This window comes from Pleurodeles waltl, chromosome 4_2 (genome assembly GCF_031143425.1).
Source record: "Pleurodeles waltl isolate 20211129_DDA chromosome 4_2, aPleWal1.hap1.20221129, whole genome shotgun sequence".
NCBI classification, from domain to species: domain Eukaryota; kingdom Metazoa; phylum Chordata; class Amphibia; order Caudata; family Salamandridae; genus Pleurodeles; species Pleurodeles waltl.
The window spans coordinates 350,922,408-350,948,018 of NC_090443.1; the positions used below are offsets into that span (position 1 = coordinate 350,922,408).

A 25,611-nucleotide genomic window follows, 5' to 3' on the forward strand; every position below is an offset into this window, starting at 1 on the left:
GGAAGCTGGTGACCCCCTTCTTAAGCAACATCAATGATTTGAACCATATGATAATGCACAACAATACTATAACAACTAAAGAACATACACTCAAGTATTTTGTTTAATTCACAATCAAATATAGAAAACGTTTCCCAATTCTAAAGCTATCATGGACCTCCTGAGTGGGCCTTGTGGACTCCCAGAGGTGCTCAGACCCCATGGTAAGAGCCACTGCCTTACAGAACAGATATGTTTTATTTACTATTTTAATGAACAACAAGTACATCTGCTTCAAAAAATGGAACAAGTTTGAAACCAGCATATAAAAATTCCTGTGTTTGATTTTGAGCTTTTTAACAAAATGTGGGTATTGTAAATGGGAAATGTAGAATATGTGAAAAGAATGCCAGGAGGGCAAGTCAGGACTTCTTATGCTGCAATGATTGTACATCTGGAGGATGAGTGCCCTATAATTGCATACAAGGATGTTGGCCCTTTGATGTTTGTTCCAGTGCAGTGGCGTTTTCAATAGACTTTGTAGCGATTGGCCAAGTAAGAGGATAGCGTGAAACATAAAGTGGATTTGATGTTAAAAAAAAGCGGTTAGTTTGAGGCTAGGCTGTGGTACATTAACAGTAACTGAATTGAGTAAATACTGATGAAACCCTTGACATATTCTAGGACATGTTTGGAATTTATGTACAATCCATAATTGTCTGAGAGCCATTCTAGTTGTTGCCTTCAAAGAAGGGGGGACAACATTCAACTGCTGAACTCTGGTTACAGAAGCATCCGTTAGGCAGTAGCAAGCTACCCCAGATACTTCTGCTGAATTTTGTGATGCCTTGATGACAAGTAGGGGCTTCTGCCACCTGCCTGAAAACTCTCACATTATCTCTGTTTGGTGGGATGGGTCCTCTAGCCTGACTTGCATATTGATGTTTCAAAACAAATTTAATTTCTGTGCTTCATAGTCCTGGCTCCTTATGTCCGGTTGTATTATGAAGCTGGTGCTACAAGGTGTACAGTGCCCATGTTTAGACTAGTGTGTTGCTGGTCTTAATGTGGTCCAGGTTTTCATGACATGCGACTGTCTGGGGGTGCTTTTGGTGCCCCGATTCACTCTCGCGTAGGGAATCACAATACCTTCTTAGAGTATGCACTATGTACAAGCAGGAACTGTCACCTTAGTCCGAGTAAGCTACATACACACTTAGAGATAACTTGTGCTCACCCTCTGGTAACGTGGCATAGAGCAGTCAGGCTTATCTAAAGAAGCAACGTGTACATTTATTGTGGAACACACACACAGTAACACAATGAAAACACCAGAAAATTACTTCACACAAGTTTAGAAAAATAGACAATTGTATAAATAAATCAAGACCAAAATGACAAAAATCCAACAAGTAGAAGTCGAGTTATGAATTTTAGAAGAAGTATAAAAATAGCAATTAGAAGCAAATAGGGCTTTGAGGGTTACTTTAGGTCATGCTGGACTGGAGGAATGTCAAAGTTTGGGCCGACCTCGATAGAGCGCAGGGCGGCTACAGGATCCATGCAGGCCCCAGTGAACAAAGTACCTTTCCTGGTCGCAACAGCAGGATGCGCGGTGAGATGTCTTTGTCTGGTCCTCACAGGGATGTGTCGATCTGCCCCATGCGGTGATGGTGATGCGTCTGTTCCCGTAGACCAGTGCTGGAGGTGCAATGCCTTGGTTCTGAAGCTCGATGCGCCGGGTTTCTCCATGTAGTCGAGGGATACATTGATCTCTGTAGACTGCTGTGGCGACAAGGCATGGTTCCTATGCGTTGGGCTCTCAAGGCAAGCCGTTGGTTTCAAGAGCAATGCACCAATTTTATTCCTACAACCTGGTTGATGCACCGGTTCTGCTACATGCAGATAGAAGATGCATTGATTTTCTTGATGCAAGTATCTGGGTCCACTTCCAGTGTACCACGCGCAGTAGCAGAGGTAGAGTGTTTGATATCCCTGACTCTCAAGCAACAGGAAGCAAGCCATCAAGCACTTGGAGCACATTTCAGGTAGAATGCAGAGTCCAGCCCTCCTTCACCAGAGTCAGAGTCCAGCAGGGCAACACAAGAGAAAAGCAGGCCTTCCAAGTCCAGCAGTCCAGCAGATAAGTCATTTAAGCAGCAAAGCAGTTGTGCTGATAGTCCAGCCAGTTGTAGGTCCAGGAGTGTCTGATTTGGTGGGGTCAGAGTCCCAGAACTTATACCCAAAAGAGCCTTTGAATTGGAAGTGACTTCAAATAAGGGTCTTTGAAGTGCACAAGATTCCTTTCCTTCTCTGCCCTTGCTCCAGACTATCAGTAGGGGGTAATCAGCCCTTAGTTTGGAGGCAGGCACTGCCTATTCAGATGTAAGCGCCAGCCACCTCTCGCCCTTCATGCCCAGGAAGAGCCATCAGAATGTAGATGAATGATGATGAATACTCACACAGTTACCCTTCCTTTGTTTGTGGCAGTCTAGAGGGGTTGCACAATGTGTAGCTGTCACCCACCCCAGATGTGTATTTGAAGCATGCCTCAAGGCACACAGAGCAATATGAGCAGAGAAATGTCCACTTTCTAAACGAGGCATCTCCTAAATACTAATGTTAAATCCAACTTTACCATTAAAGAGGATTTGTCATTACCATTCAAAGGATATTAAACATGAGGCAGCTACTCCTTTCTAATCAGGAATTACAGTTTTAAAGTGTATTAAGGAATAGCCTATGAGAGGAGTAGGCCTCACAGTACTGAAAAATGACTGTGTGAGTTTTTCACTACCAGAACATATAAAACTTTAAGGTACATGTCCTACCTTTTAGTTACTCAGCACCCTGCCATTAGGGCTACCTATGACCTACCTTGGGGGTGAAGTATGTGTAATAAAAGGGCAGTGTAAGGCTTGGAGATGGGTTTTAAATGTCAAGTCGAAGCAGCAGTCATAATGCACACACAGGCTCTGCAGTGGGAAGCCTGAGACATGTTTAAAGGGCTACTTCAGTGCTGCAGGCCCACTAGTAGCATTTAATTCACAGGCCTTGGTTATATGGTATACTGATTTACAAGGGGCTTATAGGTAAATTAAATATGTCAATTGTGTATACACCAATGTTACCATGTTTAGTGGAGAAGCACATGCACTTTAGCATTGGTCAACAGTGGTTAAGTGCTCAGAGTCCCAAGGCAAACAAAAAGAATCAGCAAAAATATGAGGCAAACAGGAAAAATGTTTGGGGGAAGACCAACCTAAGGCTGACAGGTCTAACAACTGGGCTGTAGCATTACGTCATAACACCTTTTTAGAGTGTGTAAGGAAAACAATCTTTGTTTTCTAGTCTCCTTCCCTGATACCCAAAACACACTTCACATATGGCAGGTAGTCACAGCATTCATCAGTTTTGATACACACAAATGTATTTACATTGTTTATAGTTCATATATGCTGTATAACCAAACATCAATTTATGTTTGGGAGGCTTCAACTCTTTTATAACTCTTTCACCTTTGTGCCTCTAAAAGGGAGGGCTGCCATTCAATCATTCCAACAATCTTTTTTACCTTAATTCGCTTTTAGTATTTAATACTCTTCATCAGGAGACAGATACATAGTATGTGTGAAACGCTTGCAGATAATATATGTATTTCTGGCAATTAATCAAAGTTGCATGCTCTCAGTCAGATGAAACACTGATAAACAAAATTCTTCCTACCTTCGGAACATTAAATGCTATAAACACATGTACTAGGACTAGGAAATTAGGCATTATTTTTTAAGCCTTATTCTTCTGTACCAGTTCCTTTCTGTGCGTTTTTTAAGGGCATATCATTTTGAATGGAACAGATAAAAAAAATAGTTGTCTGGTCTTTCATGTTTTCGTTGTTCTCTCTGTCCCATCCCTTGATTTTCATTTGAACACATTTAGGCTAAAGAGGAACTCTGAACCATATTGCTGGGCTTCAGTGGCCTGTCTTTCTAAAGGTTATTAAGTCATTTTAAAAAATGTAACTGAGCTGCTTACATTCCATATTCACGTTGTGTGTCTTTGAAAGGTTGATCTACACTATATCTAATTTAAATACTCAAGTATGATTATATTGATTTAAATGCATTTTCCTACCATTTCACTTAGACTCGAAGCAGAAATTGAAGAGGCAAGACTGAAAGCTAAAGAAGAAATGATACAGGGCATCCAGATAGCAAAGGAAATGGCACAACAAGAACTTTCTGAACAAAAAACTGCATATGAAAGCAAGATAAAAGCTCTTGAAGCCCAACTGGTAAGTTACTGTTACCACATACCTTCAGTCACATTATTCAATGTCTATGGTTCTAAGTGGTCCATAATTGACTGTCAAAACTTCTCTGCCAATAGTGTATCAAAATGGTGATCTTGTCCACTGCCAAGTAAACATGTTTTTGTTGCTTTCTACCTTTCATGTAATTATGAATGGGTTTCGTGAAGGTTCAGGAAGTTGCCCTTTCAGAACTATTGGAGAAAGCCCAATTCTTGGCTAGAATATCCATACTATAGTAATCAGCGATGTTGTTACTTAAGTTTTGAGAAGGTGGTATCTCTCTGCCGATTGCTAATGGTTGCAGGAACGAATTAGCAATTTTGAAAATAACCTGCTGATTGGCCTGCGCATTGTCAATCAACGAAGAAAAATAGGTTTTTTAGCTATCATGATTTGGGGATGATATATTTTCAATGCGTTTTTAAACTTTGTTAGGTCCTCGATCAAGTATGCCTTCATCCATTTCGTTTAAGATGCTTACAGTTGCGGTGTGACTCAGCTAAAGATTGGGAATACTAAGGGGCTGTAGGCCTAGTTTTTTAACTCCTTTTTTACAGGGACTAAAGGGGCAAGTCTATCAATGACTTTGGAAACCCAGGTATTAAAACAGAGTCTGTTTGCTGTTACATCCCCTATGAGACCGAGGTGTTAGGAGAAAACTGCTTTATCAACTTGGGGTTAGACAAAAGTTTAGTCCAACTGTATTAGGGTGAGGCTTGGACGTACAGTATGTCGTTTTAAATCCAGATTTAAATGGGATTAGCATGTGATCCAACCAAATCTGTCTAATGGGGGGGGGGGATCAGGGATTGCATTACAACTATTATTAAAAACTCCATCTAGTGTGTGACCAGCGTTATGGGTAGCTTCGGTAATCAATTGTCGCAGGTCAATCACGTCCAGAGTGTCAATAAGGTTGGACGCCTGCTAGCTTTGGATTCCAAATGGAGATTAAAGTCTCCAAGTAAAGTGAAATTCGCATAGCGTAAATTTGGGGGAGCAATAGCATCCCCTAAAGAGGACAAAAAGCTGGCACAATGCCCAGAAGGGCAATAAACAAGATCGCCTGCAAATGAGGAGAAAGGATTAATCTTGATACAGAAACTAAGGCTTTCTGCTCCCTCCAAGGCCTCTAACTCACAAATGTGGCATTGGAACACATTCTGAATAATAATTGCGAGGCATCCACCTCGCCAATTGAGCCTATCTTTGCTGATGATTGTGTAATTCTATAGGACTGCTTGTGTGATATCAGGATTACAACAATCATTGAGGCGTGATTCAGTAATGAACAGGCAGTCTAGCTGGGTCCCACTGAGCAAGTCATATATTTCTTGTAAGTGTTTGCTTAGTAATCTAGCATTGATAAGTCCTCCAGCGAAAGTATTTTTTCTCAAAAACAGGGGAACATTATCAACCGGATTAGAAGACTTCCCAAAGCTCGCTCTGCACTTAATACAAGATGAGGGGCCTTGAAATATATCTGGGGGAAATATCAAATTGCAAAATTTTATGCTGTTTTTAAACTGTTTTAAGGATTCTATTGTCATTTGAATACCTTATGGAGGTCAAGCAGCATGGCTGGCGCTGGTGGCTTTCGAGTCTCGGACGGGCGCCGGTGAGCTTGCCTGGGGCACCTGGGTCCATTGCGCGTTCGCTGCATCTTTTCCATGTAGAGCGCCAACCCAGAAAGATGGCCGCTCAGGTTGGGCTCAAGGAAGTAAAATTCAAAGTGACTTGTGCAAAAGGCTATTGTACTACAAATGCCCCCTTTAATTAAAACACAATTTTTCAGCCAAAAGTACAAAATTCAGGCTCCCCGCCCATCAGTGATTTAAAATAAGATAAGAGCAATAAAATTCAGTGTGGCATCAGAAACTCAGCACTAATTGCTGCTCGATAGAGTGAGTCTAAAAAAGACTAGAGTGCCCACCAAAAAAAGATGGCTGCTGAAGTTGGGCATAAGGATATAGAATTCAAAGTGACTTCTGCAAAAGATTATCGTAATACAAATGCCCCCCTTAACTAAAACACACTTTTTCAGGTAAAAGTAAAAAATTCAGGCTCCATCCTGTCCGTGATTTAAAACAAGATAAGAGCAACAAAATACAGCATAGCGTCGGAAACCCAGCACTTACATGAAGGTGGCTCAAAAACGTCTCTGACTAGTGAGTATCAAAGAATTAAGTACTGGTTCCTCAAGATTTGTTCACATAAAACACAAAACATTTAGTAGCAATTGTAGGAGGCTGGCCCTCTATGTAGTGTGCAAAGCTAGGCACACTGTGCAGGGGTTCCAGGCAACCAAACGTTGGTTTACAGAGGTAAAATCTAGACCATCTAATGCACTAGTTTTTATTGTAGCTTGGCCAAGCTGTTAGGCTAATCTTGGAGAAGTGCAAAGCGTTTGTTGTACTCAAAATATCAATAAATCACAGCACACACCAAAAAGAAGAACTCAAGACCAATTTTCAAAAATACTTCAAATTTTTATAACATTTTTAAGCTCAAGATCATCAAAATTGGGTAAGTACTTTGTAAGTTATGAATTTTTAAAGTTTTAATAAAGTCAGTCTTTCCGTGCGTAATTAAACACCATAGGAATCAATAGAAGAACACTTTGAAAATTCACAGTAAATCAGGCAATGCGTTTACCAATGTCTCCTTTGACAGGTCAAGGTTGTCATTGGGTCCCCTGGACCAGCTGGAGAAGTTCGGGCGACTCCCGGTTCCGGCGGGAGGAGCTGCATAAAATCGATGTAGCTGGTGCCAGGCAACTGTGTGGCACCACTTGGAAAAGCTCTGCATAGATGGACCTAAAGGTAAGTCGGTGGGTCCCCTTGGAGTGTCAAGGTTGCAAGGGGTGGGGACCCTTAGGGCACAGCTGGAACTTCAGGGCAGGGCACAGGGCGGCCGGGTGCAGAGCAAATCGGTGAGCCAGGAGCTGTGTACAAAGCTTCCCATGGAAGTGGGAGTTACGTTACTTTGAGGGTTGCTTGCAGGTCAGCAGGGGCACTCTGGTGGGAGGCCTGGGTGGTTCCTGAAGTCCCTTGACTGGGGTTTCCTCCTGTTCCATTTTCAAGTTTGGAATGAACTGTTCTTCTGGGTGTCCGACATGAGATGACTAGTACCTGGGGCTATTGTCTGGCTGCTGGAGGTTGCAGTGCCACCAAACTTGGCACACTGGTAGGTTTTGTTCTCACAGTCCGATGGGAGAAGTTTGGTCAGGTTGCGGCTTCTGGTTCCTTGGTCTGCAGCCGGTCAGAGAAGTGGCCTTCACTGGGCCTTTGGTTCCTTGGGGTTGCAGAGTGATTCCTTCACTCTAGAGGGAGATCTTTGGCGATTTTCGAAGAGTGGAGGTCCTCTGGGGATTTGTAGAGTGCGTTCAGCATCTAAGCAACCCCTCAGCGTCGATTGTCGAGTCCTGGGTGCAGCAGGCTGGGTTTGGAGCCTTTTCTTGGTGTAGCAGGATTTCAGTTCTCTAGCCCTGGGTCTTTTGTTGCTGTCTTCTTTTGTCCTTGGGATCCGATTTCTTGTTCTAGGGATGCCCACCAAATACTGTATTTAGTGGGCATTTTAGAGGGGAGCCTAGTAGTGACCAATGTGTCATCTACCATAGGGTGGCTAGACCAAGTAAGTGACCACTTCCTGTAGGCAGAGGTAATTTCCCTACACCCGATTGGCTATTTTTCTTCCATCCAAGATGGAGGAAAATTAAATAGAGAAGTTGCCTCGGGGGGGATGCAAGCCGGGACTGACCACTCCTCCTGTCCTTTGTCTGGTTTCCTGCTGTTGCTACTGTCAAAATTGAGGGATTGCAAGGGGGACAGCTATCTGCTGCTAGCAGCAGGCCTGGGGGTCGAGTTTCAAGGGCAGTAAGCCCTTTGAAGCTCGCTAGCAGGGGAGTGCACATTCCTGAGGGAGGTGGTGTTAGTACCTCCACCCAGGAAGGGCTTTGTTCTGAATCCCAAAGAGGAGGATCTCTCACCCGAGGGATTCCGACTCCTGTCTGGTAGTGGCAGTCTGGTTGTGACCAGCCAGCAACCATGACAGGTTAGTTAGCTTTGGCAGGGGTCACCTCTAAGATGACCCCTTTGGACATTTTGTAATAAATCCAATACTGGTACCATTTTGTATGTATCATTCTGAGTTGTTTGATACCAAACAACCCAATGTTCAGAGTAGCCATCATGTAGCTGGGTAACTCGTACTGACCAGTGTCCAGCACATGCATTTAAAATGGCTGCTCTGTTCACTTACTATGTCACAGGTTTGGCAAGGACATAGTAGGGGCATATTGCTGATGCAGCAATGCCCTCACATATATTGTAGTGCACCCTGCCTTGGGGCTAGAAGGCCTGCTAGAGGGGTCACTTACCTATGTTGCATGCAGTGTATAGGGGACAGGGCACACATCCTATGTGCCATGTCAAGTTTGCATTTCGGGATTGCACCAGGACACTCAGCCTGCAACGGCAGTGGTGGGTGCATCTGGATGCATGTCCCCAGAGCGTGACACAATCTGAACTGCTGCCATGAGGGGTCTTTCCTTAGTACCCCATGCCATGGGTACCTAAGTACCATTTACTAGTGACTTACAGTGGCAGCTAAAGGTGTTGCCAATTGAATCAATATCTTTGCAATTGTTAGGAAGAAAACACTGTCACTGGGGACCGGGTTAGCAGAATCCCAGTGCACTCCAGTCTAAGTTGCATCCTGAAACCAGGCAAAAAGTATGTGTTACTGCAACAAGGTACCAGTTTCCCACAGCAATCAATTCAAATATGTTTCTATAGTGCTAAATATATGGAAGCCTTGTAGGTCAATGCAGACCAGGAATAAATAAGTGGGCCCCTTTATAATGAAAAGATCTCTATATTGGTGAGGTAAATGCAAATATGAACTAATCGTCAAGTAATTATACACTTGAGCTGTCCTTACCTATATCTAGGATCTGTTTGTGGGGGTTAGTTAGGGCCGAAGTGAAATTGACTTGCTCTAGAGTTTCTTTACTTCATAATTATATGCATGTTCTCAAAGTGTCGGTGTTTAGAGTTTATTAGAATGAATCAGTGGGTCTCATCAGGACTGTCACCATCACTGGTAATGTCACTCAAATGGCCATTTAAGTGACTATTCAGCAGGTAACGGATCTAACAACTGATGAAGGAAGCTCCTGAATGACATATCCCCAGACAAAGGTTTTCCTTGCCATAGTTTCCTCAAGTGTGAGGGAAGCAGAGGCTTTTACTATGAATGTCCTGCATAGATTTAACATTTGAGCCTTTCAGTCAGATTGTGACTGCTTTAGCTCCTTTGATAAAAGATGATACCCATAACCCTACTGTAATGAAAGGAAACACATGGAGTAAAGGTTTACCACTTCCTAGACTGGAATTGAGTTGCTTCATATGCTGCTTGGACAGTGTAGCTTGACGTTTACAAGTAAAATTATTGTATTCCTCATTAGCCAAATAAATTGACTTTTTTCTTAAGCGAGCACATGTTTGAAGGACTTAGTTAGGGCCAAAGTAACATGGGCTTGCTCTAGCGTTACTTTCCTTCATAATGTAGTTAAAAATAGGAAATGAATTATTGTTCCTGTGTGGTTTGTAGCATATCATGCCCGTGGAGCTTGACAAAAAGTTTGTGACGGAGATATCTTAAGGTACTTCCTTTATTGAGGACAAGAAACACGTGAATGAAAAGCTATCTCTGATGATATTTAATCATCACAAATCCCTTTTCATGACTTCTGTTATTTCTGGTTTCTTTCTGATTTTGCTATTTGAAGGCTATTACTTTTAAAGAGGCTAGGAAAAATTGTGGAAAGTTGTCTTATTGCTTCTGTGAGTACCCCTGCCCCAATGAATGCCTTGTATATATGTTCTCATAAGACTTCTAACACTTTATTTCAGAGGATTTTAATGTGTCCTTTACACTTAGGAATTTGGAGATGCTGCATCCACTACTTAAAAGCAATGAGTATACAACCAGAAAGGCTTTGTATGCGTTATATGAACTGAGTACACCTAATGTCACCATTGTAGCAGGAGGATTTTTAAATCATAGTTACTATTTTTGAGTTTGACTATTAAATGTATTTATAAAATGTACAAATTAATATAATTTTAAATTTTTATTTATATCTTAATGTGCATTTCATTTGTTATATTTTATATGGCCAAATTGACTGATTGATTTATTGATATGTATTGGTATTGCTCCATTACAAATATAGCATTCTTCCTGAGAAACACAAGTGCCTTTTAATAAAAAAACTTCTGTTGAAAGATAAAAAGGTCTGCATTGCAACCTTGTCTTTCCTACCTTGGTCAATTTAGGTGATCCTGGGTAAAACTATTCATTATCTATTTCTCATTTCAATGCTATATATCCAGTGTTTTATTTACGGATTACCAGTCTGTTGAGATGTTTGTGTGAAACTTTCTGCAAAACAGACAGTTTATCACTCATTAAAATACAGTTTACGGCTATATGTTTCTAGTGGCCGAACAACTCATTCTAGCAAAATGGTGGAAATAAGTACTCCCTCTATAAGAGGCTGTTATGATTGACTGTGGGGCATACTAGGTATGGATAACATTACATATGCCCTCCTAAGAAAAGTAAAAAGGTTGAGAAGTTTTGAAGTATTCCACTGAAGACTATACGGCTGTGATGTGGCCCAGATCCCCAAGAGTCTTGAGAATAAGGCTCACGGTTAAGAACATTCAGAGTTGTGAGAGTCGATTTCAAAGGAGCAATCCTGGTATGACCTAAATTGTGCCAAATTATTTTAGGAAGAAGGACAAAATTGGTGGGCATGATCCTCTGTAGCAACTGAAACACTCAATAAAGATTTATTGGCATGTAAAATAAAGTTCCCTGGGATAGAGAGCACCTCTCAGTCCTTCTAAAACATAGTCTGCAAATTATATTGGGTTTTGACCAAACCTACCAAATCCATATAAAATGTGCCTATCTACCCATCACCCAAAACATAAGCTTATTATAATAAGCATACTAAAAGCCTTCCAGGGTGTGCAAAATACACCTTCATTCTCTCCGTAAAAGCTTTTTGCTGTGGTTAGACCTACTGAAGTTATCAAGGCTAATTTCATATATGTTTCAAATCTAGGGGTGAGAAACATGTCATAAGTAACCAGATCTTTTTTGTGTCCAGTCAAAATTATTTTTGTTGTTGGTTGCACTTCATCTTTGTCTCCTTTTCTAGCAAGAAGAATTTCAGAGGAAGGAAATGGAAGAAGCAAACAACCAACTGGCTTCACACAAAATCCAAGAGCTTCAGATGACAAAGCACCGCCTTGAGCAAGAAGTTCAAATGAACAAGCGGCGCCTTGAGATGGAGACACAGTCCACCAAGCAGGTATTTTGCATTAGGTTTTAAATTGTTGTTTTATGATTGTTCGACTCTTGCATCAGCTGGGAACAATATTTTTCTGCACATTTCCACTGTTAGTGTGTGGTGGGTCCGTGAGTGTTTTGGGTTTGAACACTAGCAGCTAGTTTTCTTCAAGAGTAGAATAACACTTGCTGAAGTAGATCCTCCTTGATTAGTTAATTCTTATTGAAGTTACCTAAATGAAGGCTGGGTGTTAAGGCTGTTGTCGCCAATGAGTAAAAACTAGGCAAGAAGTACCATCTTGTACAAATGGTCCTGATGGACCAGCTTCTTGCAAGTTGTCGTTTTTCCAGACCAGGATCTAACTTCTGAAATGAGACGGGGAGTGTTGTCTTTGTCCTTTTCACTTGAACCATTTAGACCAGTGGTTCCAAACCTCTGGCCCGGGACACCTGGGGGATCCGCAAAGCCTCCTCAGGGGGCCCACGACTTCTTAGAAAGTTAAGCAATATTCACAGATTAGGTCCCCAACTTTCAGTAATGTCTCAGTGGAGAGGTCCCCAGATTCCAATAATGATTCAGTCGGGGTCCCCAGGTTCCAGTAATGATAAAACGGGGGTCCACAGAAGCCAAAAGGTTGGGAACCACAGAGTAACACACTTCAAGATAATTATCTGTAAATGGAAGACCTTAGACTAGAGCGGGGCATTCTTAGTGATATGAAAATTACAGCTTTTTCCTAGCAAAGACTAGGCAGAGAGTATCATCTGAAAAGGCCTCAGAAATTAATAATGGGCTTGAGAGTGAAGGACAGTAGTGGAGGGCGGTGCCATTAATAGAGACTCCAGCATTGTCATAGGGTTCATTACTGTTGCCAGTTCATTGTGCTGACGAGATTCATCCTGAGGTTCTTACCTATTATCACTTTGCTTATTTAGATACTTAGTGCTGCAGAACCTTTTGGCTCGTGCAGGTTTCTGAGACCAGATAAATTCTGTGAAGTTCAGAGCATTATAGCAAAAAACGCAAGGTGAGAAAGAATGCACTATCCATGAGAAGGTCTGCATTTTATAGCACAGTTGTGATCTTTAGGCAGTGTGCTACAAATGTTAATAAATAATATGAAATTAATATTTAGAGGTTCTGAAGAAACATTACCTCCTCACTGAGGGCTCATTGTCAGCAGACCTATAGTTTTTGTCACAGGTACAGATTTACCAAGGTGAAGAACTAGAAACGTGGGGGATGAATGCATATGGCTTTTCACCAGTGACTTTAAGTCTATGATTAATACTGAAGTCCAGCCCACAGTCGCATGCCTAATGGTTCTTTTGAATATATGTGCAGCTTCCATTACAGCTAGCATCAAACTAAGGCATCTCTCTCTTCCTTTTCTCCTTAGGATTTTGAAGACCATAGAATTCGTCATGCGAAGATTCTTGAAGCCCTAGAAGCAGAAAAACAGAAGATTGCTAAAGAAGTGGAAGCACTGCAGGAGGAACGCAACAGCAAGAGCAAAAAAACACCTAGTAAGTTTCTAAACTTGGTTGAAGTGTGTTTTTTTTCCTCTTTAAAACTATATCCTTGCACTAAATGAGACAGTTTGAATGAACGATTATTATTGTGGTTATAAATGAATATATAGGTGGGTTTACAGAATATATATAGTAGACATGTGAACTATGCAGTACCTGTGTCTCTTACTTGATCATACTTTTTTGCTACTATTGTTCATTAGCTTGTGACGCATTCCTAAAGTACGCATATAGTAATGTATTTCACTAGAATTCTTACTGTATGCAGTTGCAACAGTTTTGAGAACATAGTCTGTTTTTATAACTTTGTTTGCAGCATAAAAAACTGCTCTTAACAAACCCACACCCTCCACACACACACACACACTATCACACATACATATATACACATATGTGCCTGCACACATAAATCTCTGGATTAACCACTGCTTTTGATTTAATTCTATTAATTTTCTTGGGGCACTATATAGGTGCCTGTTAGGTGATGGGAAATTTGCATGTGCAAATGATTCTTCATGAACAAATGTTACTTACTGCTTTATGATAGTCTTTCTAAATTTGTATTGTTTCCCAGACTACACCATTGATACTGTTGTGGGTATGTCAGTTTCCTAAATCTAAAGCAGATTTTAAATGTGCGTAAGATACACTTGCACTGTGAACATTAAACACATTCATGGCATTTTTTAGCATGTACTCTACACTTTTGTGAACGCAAAGTAAATTATGCATAAATTCATTGTGACTTGGGCCTGTGAGTCAACTTTGAAATGTTTATATCAGACAGAGGCTTCTAGCTGTAGATTCATCACTAGAAAAACCCCCAGGCATCAGACTGGATCTGGACATTTTTTGAGCAGTACCTCTGCGCAACGTTAGGTGGAGTCGTTCAGCTCCACGTGGGTGTCATCCGTGCCAGAATTGACATGCATGGTGTCTATAAAGGCTAGACCATGACACTCTGGCATCAGTTATTTGTCTTTACGCATCAATCAGCACTGATACAGAGAGAACTACTTCCAGTCAATTATTGAGTGACTTTTTTCAACATTCTGTTAAACTTTTTTTCAGGAGTTTGTCTTCCAATTGTGGTAGGTTATCCACCCCAAAAACGGTGAAGTTTAAGCCCTGTGGTTCCTGTCACAGACAGATATCTGAGGCATACCCCCATCTGGTATGCTTTTGGTGCTTGGAGCTGTACCATGACTGAGAGACTTGAGGACTGTTGTGCCATTAACAGTAAGCCACTGAGGGAGTGCTCCTGGAAGCTCCTAGTCGCCCGACACTGGTCGCCTCCACAACAGTCCAGGTCCCATCCTGCCTGCCCATAAATGCCAACTGTGGTTCACGGTAGGTCAGGAGCTTAATCTGTTCCCTTGTGCTCCTTTTTGGCCTCACAAGTACCCCTCAGGTGTTCACCAAGGTGATTTTAATGATAGCAGCACACCTGTTGAGAACAGAACTCAGCTGTTGAGGCGTCACAGATCACAAATGGCTCCTCCCTCTGGAGGTTGTGCAAGATCTCTTCAGAGATTCGGGAGGCCCTTTGTTAGATCTGTTTGCCACTGTCAAGGACATGCAATGTCAGCACTTCTGTGCGCTGGAGTTTCCAAGGTGGCTCTCGCTCAGAAATATATTTTGTCAAGTGGTACTCAGGACTCCTGTACACCTTTCCACCTAAATAATTCCTGTCCAGAGTTCTCAAGAAGCTCAAGCACAACCAGGCCTAATTCATCTTATTGGATTGGGTAAGGAGAGTCTGGTATCCCGAACGCCTCAGCATGAGCATTTGTCCTGCGATCAGGCTGCACTTTTGGGAGAATCTCTTGTCTCAGCAACAGGGCAGGGTCCTGCACCCGAACCTGCACACTCTTCATTTGTATGCCTGTAGATTTAGAGGCATGAGTCAAGGGTGCTATATCTCCCTCCCAAAGTATGTAATGTCATACCGACAGCCAGGCATCCCTCCACCAAAATGATTTATGCTTGCTGATGGGACAGATTTGTGGCTTGGTGTGCTCCTAAACTGATCCTCTGTCTGCATCATTGTCTGAAATTATTTTGTTTGCCTTATCCCTTGCCTGGCATGGCTTTGCCTTGAGCACCGTTAATGGGTACCTTTCTGCCATTTCAGCCTTCCTGCTGTTCAAGTCACCTATTGTGACTTGTTTCCTAGAAGGTTCAGAGCACATGCTCCTCTCCTACGCCTTTCATCCTGCCCCAATGGGACCTGAATTTAGTTCTGACCTTTTTTAATATGTTCGCCATTTCAGCCACTGCACAGCTGCCCTCTGATGCGGCTGACTATCAAAAACCATCTTCCCTGCGGCCCTGACATCTGCCAGGAGGGTGTGTAAATTTCAGGCACTTTCGGTTCACCCCCCCACACACTACTGGACACAACTTTTTTCCATAGACAAGCTGGTCCCTAGGATCCATGTCTCCTTACCAAAGGTTGTTACACCTTTTCACATTAGGCAGATTATCATGCTACTTACTTTCTTTGCCCCTTCTCATCCTACTAAGGAAGAGGAGAGACTCCACCGTCTGGACCCAAAAAGAGCACTGACATTTTACATCGATCATACCAAAGACTTACTTGTAGATAATAAACTCTTTATTGGTTTTGCTGGTGGTAAGAAAGGCAATGCAGGTCACAATAGAACCATCTGATTGTCCTCTGTATTAAAATGTACTATGCAGCGGCTAATGAGCAGCCTTCTGAAGGCTTAGGAGATCATTCCACCAGAGCTAAAGCTGTGACCATTGCGCTGGCTAGAAGGGTCCCAGTTCTGGACATCTGTCAGGTAACTATGTGGGCATCACTGCACATGTTTGCAAACACTATGGCCTAGAGAGTCAGGTCCGGCATAATGGGCATTTTACTAGTTTGGTCCTCCAGGATTTCTTATTGTAACAGTCTGCAGACTCACCTCTGGGGAGAAACTGCTTTGGTATCTATTCTAATGTACAGCATCTGCTGCTAGAAGGCTCTATTAGATAAACAAGTTACTTCCCTTTGGTAATGCTTTATCTGTTAGAGACTCTTATCTAGTCACAGATTCCTTACTAACCCTCCCATCCTTCCCGTTCTGCACACTTTATTTCCCACATTAAAGAGATCCTTCAGCACCTCACCTTGGTGCAATAGTCATTTCACCTCAATTTGGCTCCCTGCTTCTGGTGCGGAAGAACAGTCAAGCGCACCACAGAGGTTGCTTCCTGTGTGGACAACAATGACGGCGCCGCACGGAGCTGAACAACACCATTTACCGCAGTGCAAGGGAATTACTAAAAAAAAATATGGATCTAGTCTGATGCATGAAGAATACTCTATGGTAAGGAATCTGTGGCTAGATAAAGCATTACCAAAAGTGAGTAACTTGTTCTTCTTGTTTGTTAAATTGATGCATTACTCTGTTTGTGCTCAAATCTCCGCACCAGAAGTTAGACTTTGCTGTGTTTCAATCGTTTTTTTTATTTTACTTGAGATTTTATAAACTATATTATACCCTCAGAATAGCCAGTAGGCATACATACCTCTTTCTTTCTCTGCTTATCTTACAGAAAAAAGCTAATTGGTTGCTGGTTGCATTGCATTGCCTAGTCTTAACCACGTGTGAAACATCTTTCCTTGTGTGTCAGCAATGTTTGTATTTCTTTGTTTTCTTCCTAGTCGAGCCCAGTTGGAATTCCATGAAGCTGTCAATGATGATCCAGGAGGCAAATGCTATTAGTACCAAATTAAGAAAGCAAACAGTCTTTGTCAGGTTAGTGCTCTTTCTCGAACATATACAAATAAAATGTGTGAGATGTGTTAACGCATCCTTTTGTGTTCATTTCAAGTTTTTCAGCAGCAGAGCTTAAGTGTGCCTCATGCAATGCTTCTGGCAACAATGAACAGCACTTGTTTAGTGCTCTTTACCAGACAAAAAGTAGTTGTAACAATGGGTCTCTATTATGAGATATCTTTATGGTTAAAGGAATCTGGAGCACTTTTTACTGCAACGTGACATGGTAAAGTCTATGTAATTCTTGTCCTTGGATACTAATTTGCAGAGTCATGAATTGTCAGACTTAAGGCAATTCCAGAGTTTTGCATTCCAGGCATTCAGATAAAGGGCATCATGTTCAAAAGTTTTATTTCATTTGTTACACGTTTACTATTGCCTACATTTCTATTCCTTGTGTTTGTGCTATTTCCCATGGTTGACTATTAATATTCCTGGTCACTCTAAGTCTCATGCTCATACAATACCTGTACAATTTTATAGACTCAGACGTGCAGTGATGTAGCACGTCTTGTTCATGTATGTCCCATGTTTACATTTGAATATTTGTATCTTCAAAGCCAAATTAAATCTTTAGTGCGCTGTACTGAGTGCTCTATTTGCTCTTGTTCGTGCTACAGAGTTTTTTTTCTTATCCTATGTATTAACATATACTTTCTATGTTTTACCGCAGTGTGGGTCAACCACAATTCTGCTCGTGGCTTGGATGTGTTACTACTTTAAGATTAACCTATCTTATATGTTGCTCATATTTGCAGAGCAGCTGGTTTGGTCATTCCCTTCTTAAAAGGATGTAGGAAATTAGCAAAATCACCCCACTCCATATAGTCTAGTTGTTCTTAAAGAACTTTTTAAAATGCCTAAACTAAATGTAACTGTCAGTGGGCCCTACAGTGGTTTCCCTTGTTCAACATTGCGAAGAGGTGGGGCAAAAAGTGGCTCTTTGAGCTTGTCAACTACTGCCCTTTCAAGATTTTAACCTAGGACTGCAAGGTTGGTGGTGCTGCAATGGGTATAATTTAGGAACTCACCTACGTCACGGTTCGGAATAGAGGAGGGCAAAATTGTATACGTTTTCACGGACACAGACATTGCTTTTTTAGCTATTGTATTTTACATTCCTCGTTTGAGGCACTTCTAATTAGAAATTGTCACATTTGTATCTTGAATATATCCATTTGCTACTTAACTACTAATCTTTGAAGATTTTAGTCTTGACTGTACAATAATTTTTGTCATCTTTGCAGTACTGTTGCTTGTAGCCTGGTGTAAAAATATTGTATTTCTTTCCCCTGCGAGCTGGGCTGTTACGCATTTATTAATTAATTAATATATAGTTCTGTTGACAAGCATCCCAAAAAAAAGAGGCAACCAGTGATGCCAGAACTATGGACATGGTGTCACAAAGAAACTAACAAAAGCTTTTGAATATATATTCTTTTGGTCCTTTTTTCCAACTAACATAGCTTCCTCAAGTTTTTTTTAATTCTCCTGGAGTCAGAACTGCACCTTCATTTTCAGTGTTTCTTGAAGCAGGTGTTCTAGTTGGCGATCTTTAAAGGAAGTGGCTCTTTAATAATCGTTGCTCATAATTACGTGGCCCTCCATTTGTCTTTGATGTTTAGCACGTTGTTGTCTGGGCCCTGTTGATCCAACTCCTTCAGATGCAATAAGAGTGCCTGTGGGTTGGCTACTTTCTCCTGATTCCATTTTCTCCATGTCAGACATACATTTTATAATTTTAATAAATGTTTTTTTAATAAACTGAAATGTATTTTCAACATCCAATATGCCAATAAATTTGCCTTTTATTTATCGAACATAAATTATGAATAAGAGATCTACAGTTCCCACAATGCATTTTTTCCATTGGCAGTAATGCTACAGTAGACATAACATTTTGCTTGGGGGGACATGACCTGCAACCTATGGAGCCAAGCGTACCCTGAAAAGGCTCCCACACTATGCCACAGACCAGCACCAGAACCCTGCCCCGTCATCTCCTGATTTTGACATTGGATCCCTGTGTCATGATCCTGACTACTACCTGGTGTTAGCTGCCTGGTCCCAGTGAAAGAACGGACCGTGAAAGAATGCTGAGAAACTGCAGGAGCTGGCTGTTTTTTAATTAAGATGGTATCTAGGAGCTGTGTGGTGCCAGAGTGCTCTGGAATAAAACTTTGACTGTTGTCTGATGCTGGCTGGCTGGACCACGAGGATCAAAGTTGTCTGCGCAGGTGAGTAGGGAAATTGCCACAGCCTAGATGCAGTTGCTCCACAGTGGTGTTCAGGAGCTGCACCTCCTGGTTTGGTCAAAGGTAGAGTCTCTGCCTGAGTGACTTGAAGCGTTGCTGACTACACAGGAAGGTAGTCCCAAGAGTGACGCTGAGCTTACAGTAGGGGCTCATTGCAGACTGGTGGACCCTGGCAGGGGAGACAAAGAGAAAGACTCATAAACAGCACCCCTAAGAGGCAGGACTTCTTATTTGAAGGCAGCGCAGGCGGAACAACATAAAAGTGAGATGTGCAATGACTGGTGGCGTGGGGGTCAATGCAACCCTCCATTAGATTACCAACATTTTTGACCACCATTGAACCTATTTCTGTTAGTGTGGAGGATGCTGTGGTGGCTCCTGGGAGGAGGGAAACCGAGATATAGGTATCTCGGACGTCTCTGATGCCAAACTGCGAGCAAAGACAAAGTAGCAGGACCGTACGAGAGTGAATAGCAAGGGTTTTGTTGCTTCCCTCGCTGGAGTGAACCCTGATAGGCGAGAATCTGGAAGTGGGTGAGGGAGGTGCTGAACTGTGATGGGCTCTCTCTTGTAGGCTGTACGGTGTAGCTGGGATACTGGACTTCTGATCTCACTGCAGATAAATCTGGGAGGCTCTGAGGAGGCTTTATTTTGAAAGGAGGGGCGTTGCCTTACTCAGACCCCCACTCCTGATAAGTCTAGATTGATCCCAGTAGGAGATTCACATCAAAAGAAGGAATAAAAGTACACAGGCCCAGGCTACCAGAATCTGAAGGTGCTGTCACTGAGAAAGAACCATCTGCTAATCCGCCACCACTAGCTGAAGGTACAAAGACAAGACAGGACAACTTTGACCTTAATAGTAATATGGGAATCCACAGAAGTGCTGAAGGACAAAATTGGCTCAGTGGTAGTAGATCTTAGACTACTGCAAGCTGATCAGCAGAAGAAAGCAGAAAGAGTCTCGACCATTGAAAAAATCTTGGATAACCTTCAGCCTGTAATGAAAGGAATCAGTCAGCAGTTGCTTGACACGTGAAAGAAAGTACGCATGTTGGAAAATAGAGCAGAAGATATGGAGGGGGGAGATCCCACTGCAACAGTATAAGCACTGTATGACTCTCTGAATGAGTGGAGGGCCACAGCATCGTCGATCACCTTTCTCGAAAGCCTGATACTGGACAAGATTGCACTAGATGGCCTGCTAAAACAGTCCTTCTTAGAAAGAGCCCGGAGGGTGCTTGAGGCTTGTTCTCGCCTGGTTCACCCTTGCTACAGGTAGTCCATCTGCTTAGTTACTGCAACAGAGGGTTGTTCCTGCTGTCAGCCTGAAAGATGAGCCCATAGACGATGGACAACTAAAGAATCTTCATTATTTTTGACTATACTGCAGCTGTCCGAGCAAAAAAAATACTTCTTCATGAAAGTAAAATAGTGACCGCAAGCTAGGCTTCAAATAGATGTTGTTTTTGCCTCAAAATCTAAAAATCATGCTCGATGGCAGAAAAATTCCTTTCCAAAACCAGCAAGGCATGGGGCTGGTCCATTCAGTGGACTCTGGATCATGCCAAAAATTATACTCTGTACCTCAATGGATTGCAAAGGTCAAAGACGAAATAAAATGCTTGATTGCCAAGATCCTCTAGACCGAGAATGGAACTGATTGCAGCTGCAAGAAAAGTGCTAGTAAATACTGCCTAGTCAGTTGGACCTGGTATGATCACTAGTCTGGGACTCTGATTCGGTCTCTGACTGAACAACTGGGAATGAATGCAGAGGATCTTGACATGGATGACCCTGCGCTGCCAAAAGTGACACTGATTACAGCAAATCAGATAGTATTCTGAGTTATCCATGCGTTGACCTCTCCAGACATGTTTTGATTCAAATGTATGAAATAACCCTCGGGAAATTAAGTATTGTAGAATTTATCAAAGCTAATCTGTGGACCTATCAATCAGCCACAAGCTTATATAGTGCACAACTCATTCATAAGGTCTCAAGGCGCTGCGGGTGACCTAAGAGATCACTCAACGAACCATGTCTAAGGGCCAGTTCTCCTCCACTGTCAAACCCAATGGCTGTAGGCTGTGTGTTGTCATCATAACATGATACTACCAAAAGAGGGGATGGAGGGAAGAGCTTTACAAGCATATGCTTTGTACCATTATGATACTAGCTGGGGGTTAGTGAAAGTTTTGACATGTTCCCCAAGAACACACTCCACCCTATTATTTTCCTGAGTCTTAGACACAAAAGGTTTCAAGCTACATTTTCGGTTAAAATGGGCGTAATTGAGACAACTTTGAGCTTTTTTGGTGGTGGGGGCATTTGGGGTTGGGCAGATAGATACTAGTGGGGAAAGAATTCTGCGAGTGACAATCCAGCAATTCAGGGAACCTCACTTAGAGGTGTTGAAATAAGGCTTCATCGTAGTTTCTCCCTAATTATGGGAAAATATTCTTGTCTTTGATACCTGGTGACTATTTATTGGTGGTCAGTTACTTGCAAGAATAATTTGGATATCTTGCAATGTGCAAGGATTGGTAGTGTGATTAAATGACATATCATTTACACCTACATCAAAAGAAGAGCTATTAAGATTGCATTCCTTCAGGAGACTCATATCATCAGGGATGAAATAGAATAATTGTGTTGCAGGTGGTGGGGACAGTTATTTGGCACTGCACTTACTTCCTATGCTAGAGGAACAGTTACATGGCTAGACCCTCAAATTCCATTTGGACTGGCTAAACAAATAAGTGATAGGGAGGGCAGGTACATAGTACTTGAAGATATATTGGATGGTCAGTTGATTAGAATAGGTGAACCGAGCATTGCACAAACTGACTTATTTGGCTCAATGCTTGGCCTTCTTCTTAATGATTCAACCTGTATAATGCTTGGGGGAGGTGACTTTACTTGCCTCCTGAAGGTTGATTTGGACAGAGGACTGCCTGCACTCAAGCTGTTTAACTCGGGGCCAAGGTCCCCAGATGGCTCGCTTATTGGAAGTTGTTTGGCTTACTACTCAAATTTATAACACTCTTCACACGAAAATCGATTGGTTTATGTGCCATTCATGGTTTCTGGGGTGCCACACCTGCATGGGCATGACACATTGGGTGCTGAGAGAACACTGGAAAACACATTAAAGCAGCTAGAGACTGAAGTTAATACTGATGTAATAAGACCTTCCTAGATGACACAAATAAGAAAATATTAAGGAATCCATAGAGTCCTCACCACTATAACACATACATCACCAAGAAACATAGTGATAGCAAGTAAGTCTTTATTGCCAGTTACTAAAAATCAACACAATTACACACCACAATAATTAAAAGTCACATGTTGTTATCAAGTAAAACCACTGGGTCTTAAAAAAAAAAGTCTAAAAATCATTATGACAATGAAAGCTCGAAGTCAAAGAAAATGCAAAAACCTGGTTCACACTTAGGCTCTGTTTACCATTGCACCAATTAAGAAATTGCTTATTAAAATCGGTAAAGACAACACGAGCTAGAAACAACTCTAAAGTACATTATCAAATGTAAAGTTAATGATTATATACACAACACAGTCATGGTTTGCAAAAAGTGTCCACTATAGCCACACACTAAAGTGCAAAATAGTGCAGCAGGCCAGGTACAGGCTAGGTCACATAGTGGAGAATGCTAGGCTCTAAAACCATATGGAGCCTGGACTTAAATATTGTTTGCATTAGGAACCACTTTCTGGCTTGCAATTGAGCCTATGTTGTCATGCATCTGTCAATAGTGACTAAGCTGCCTTATAAAACATGTGATTAGAGGTTGGACATAAGCTAACAATTTATAATAATCACAGCTGTAGCTGAAAGCTAAAGTGCAAAAATAGTGTAGGAGGCCTAAACTTATATTATGTCAAGCTTGCTGTTTGCATTAAGAGCCACTTTCTACCTTGTAATTGAACCTGTGCTGTCATGCATCTATCATAATCACTAAAATGTCCTATAAAACATTAGATTGAGGTTTAGAAATGAATTGACAATTTGCAATAATAGCAGGTGTAGCGAAGTGCTACAGTGCGAAAATAGTGCAGGAGGCCAGTTCTTGTACTTATTCACAAATCAGCTTACTATGCGAGGCCCTGCTGACAATAGCTATTTCTGAGCATGCAAAACAAGAACCAGTGCTTTAAAAAGTGGCACATTGAGCTGAAAGTTACGTTTCTTGGGCTCAGACTGATTGCAATAAAAACAGCTTTCTCACTTGCAGTAAAAAATGTTGTTGCCCGGCAAGCAAGCTGAATATTATGGCCATTTAAAGGCACCAACACTGCAGGGATCCAACCTAAAGTGCCCTCAGAGCAGGAAATATCAGCTGCTGTTTCAGACTAGTGACCATCGGGCAGATACACAAAAAGTGGGGTACACTTTCTTCTAACAAGCCGCATAGGCAGCAATGTTGGTCTGGCCAGGATTGCTTCCAGTCTGGAACTTGGTCTTTTGATGGAAATGCACCCATACAAAATAGAAGAAATGAATGTTGGGTGGAGGCTAAGATGCGGTTAGTAAGATATGGTTGTGGGCTCCAGGAGGTGTAGGAATGGCGAGCTGTCCATCTGTGCCTCTTTCGGGCCAACACAGGTTTGTTTAATGTCCAAGGGTGCAATTTGGAGGCCTTGTTGGTGATTTTTTCAAACATTGTAAAATCGATTTTTGAATCCCATGCTCTGGGCAAATTTAAGTTAGACAATGCTTGCTGGATTACAGTTGGCTATGAATTTTTTTGCTTGGGCTGGGACTCCATTTCCATCCGGCACCGAGCGGCCAATGAATCTGTTGATGCTGATCTATCCTTCCAGCACAATTTTAAAATTGCTCCCAGGCTAACCAGGGCTTGATCAAAGAGGCTGAACTCCAATCTCACTTGTGCGTGTGAGATGTATTGGGGAAGGCGAAAGATGTGTTTAAATAAAACTGATTGAAGCTGGGTTAAGATGGATGCATCACACCCTTTCAATAATTCAACCTGGCATAGTGAAAGTAACAAACTATGCACAAAGCGCACTTAGCTGAATAGATTGGACAGAACATAGCTACTAATTACTGCTTTATGTGCAACAGAATGACATCTTAGTTAACATTCATGTCTATATGAACAAATCTCTGCATACCTAGTACTCTACCCTTTAGGAGCAATCCATAATATACACTTAAAGGGTCAACAGGTGTTTGTCTGCAATGTTCAGATAAAACAGCTGTAACTACCCTTTATGATCAAGGAGGTTAAGGCTGGAGTAGAGGGATTAGCTACAGGTAAGATCTCAAGTAGCCAGGCTTTCCCCCAAATCGTCTGTGAGGTTTATAATGACATACTTGTGCCTCACTGGGGGGGGGGTTCTAACATCAAGGACATAAGTTCACTACCCTCCACCACTTCCGAAAGCAGCAAAATTGCCATGTTGAAACGAGGCTGGCATCTTCGAGATGTGAAATCGTATTGCTCTCTAGCTATACATATATTAGATTACAAACTTACGACTAAGTTACTGGTGAACAGAATTTTTCTGTTGCTGCCGACTGATTTATCCAGGTGAATAGGCTCTTTCATGTGGTCAAAAACCCCTAATGGGGGCCGGAGAGCCCGTGGTGTCTGCCATAGATATGAAGAAATGGGTCTTGGAATCAGGGTGATGGGTATGCCTGCTGTACACGAACTGCGAGGGTCCGAAACGGTAGAGTTTCTGAAGCTTAGAAGGTGCAGAGGGGCGCAAGGGTGACCCATTCCGCCCTATTATTTGCCTTGGCAATGGATCCCTTGGCAGTCCCTCTCAAAGAACTAATCAGGTGAGCAACTTTTCAGGGCCACACAAACGTCCTTTCACTATATGTGTACATGAATGACATCTTGATATATCTTTGCAATCCACCAGGTAGACTTCTCAACGATCTAGAGAGCTTTGGTGCCAAGTCTGGTCTTAGCATTAAGAAAAGTAAATCATTTATATTCCCTCTGAAGACCCAGACATGTGCCAACAAAGCTGCCCTTCCTCTTCTTCCATTGAGCTGGTGCCCTAGATCATTGAGATACCTAGAAATTCAGATATTTCATGAGGATTGGGACACAGTTGAGTGAAATTTGGGTAGGATGGTAATAGCTGCAAGAGAGTCTGTAGGCTTTTGTATCAAACTGTCCCTCTTAAAAATGGGTAAGTTGACCCTTTCAAAGATGGTCAGCCTGCCTAATCTCTTATACTTGCTTACAAATGCCCTGGGAGAATTGCCTGGCTGGACGTTTAGGCGAAATATATAGATTACTTCTAGACCTGATATGGAGTGCTCGAAGAAACATGGTGGCAATGCATGAGTTGCAACTGCTAGTGACTA

At 42.0% G+C, this 25,611-nt stretch overlaps 1 protein-coding gene across 1 annotated transcript in view; it reads left to right on the forward strand.

Moving 5' to 3' along the window:
• Window positions 1-25,611, forward strand: part of KIF14 (kinesin family member 14) — a 349,189-nt gene that overhangs the window by 169,211 nt on the left and 154,367 nt on the right. Inside the window, exons 17-20 of the mRNA XM_069231431.1 lie at window positions 4,126-4,273; window positions 11,529-11,681; window positions 13,060-13,186; window positions 16,869-16,962. Coding sequence (XP_069087532.1) covers window positions 4,126-4,273; window positions 11,529-11,681; window positions 13,060-13,186; window positions 16,869-16,962 — 522 coding nt within the window. The remainder of the gene's footprint in view (window positions 1-4,125; window positions 4,274-11,528; window positions 11,682-13,059; window positions 13,187-16,868; window positions 16,963-25,611) is intronic.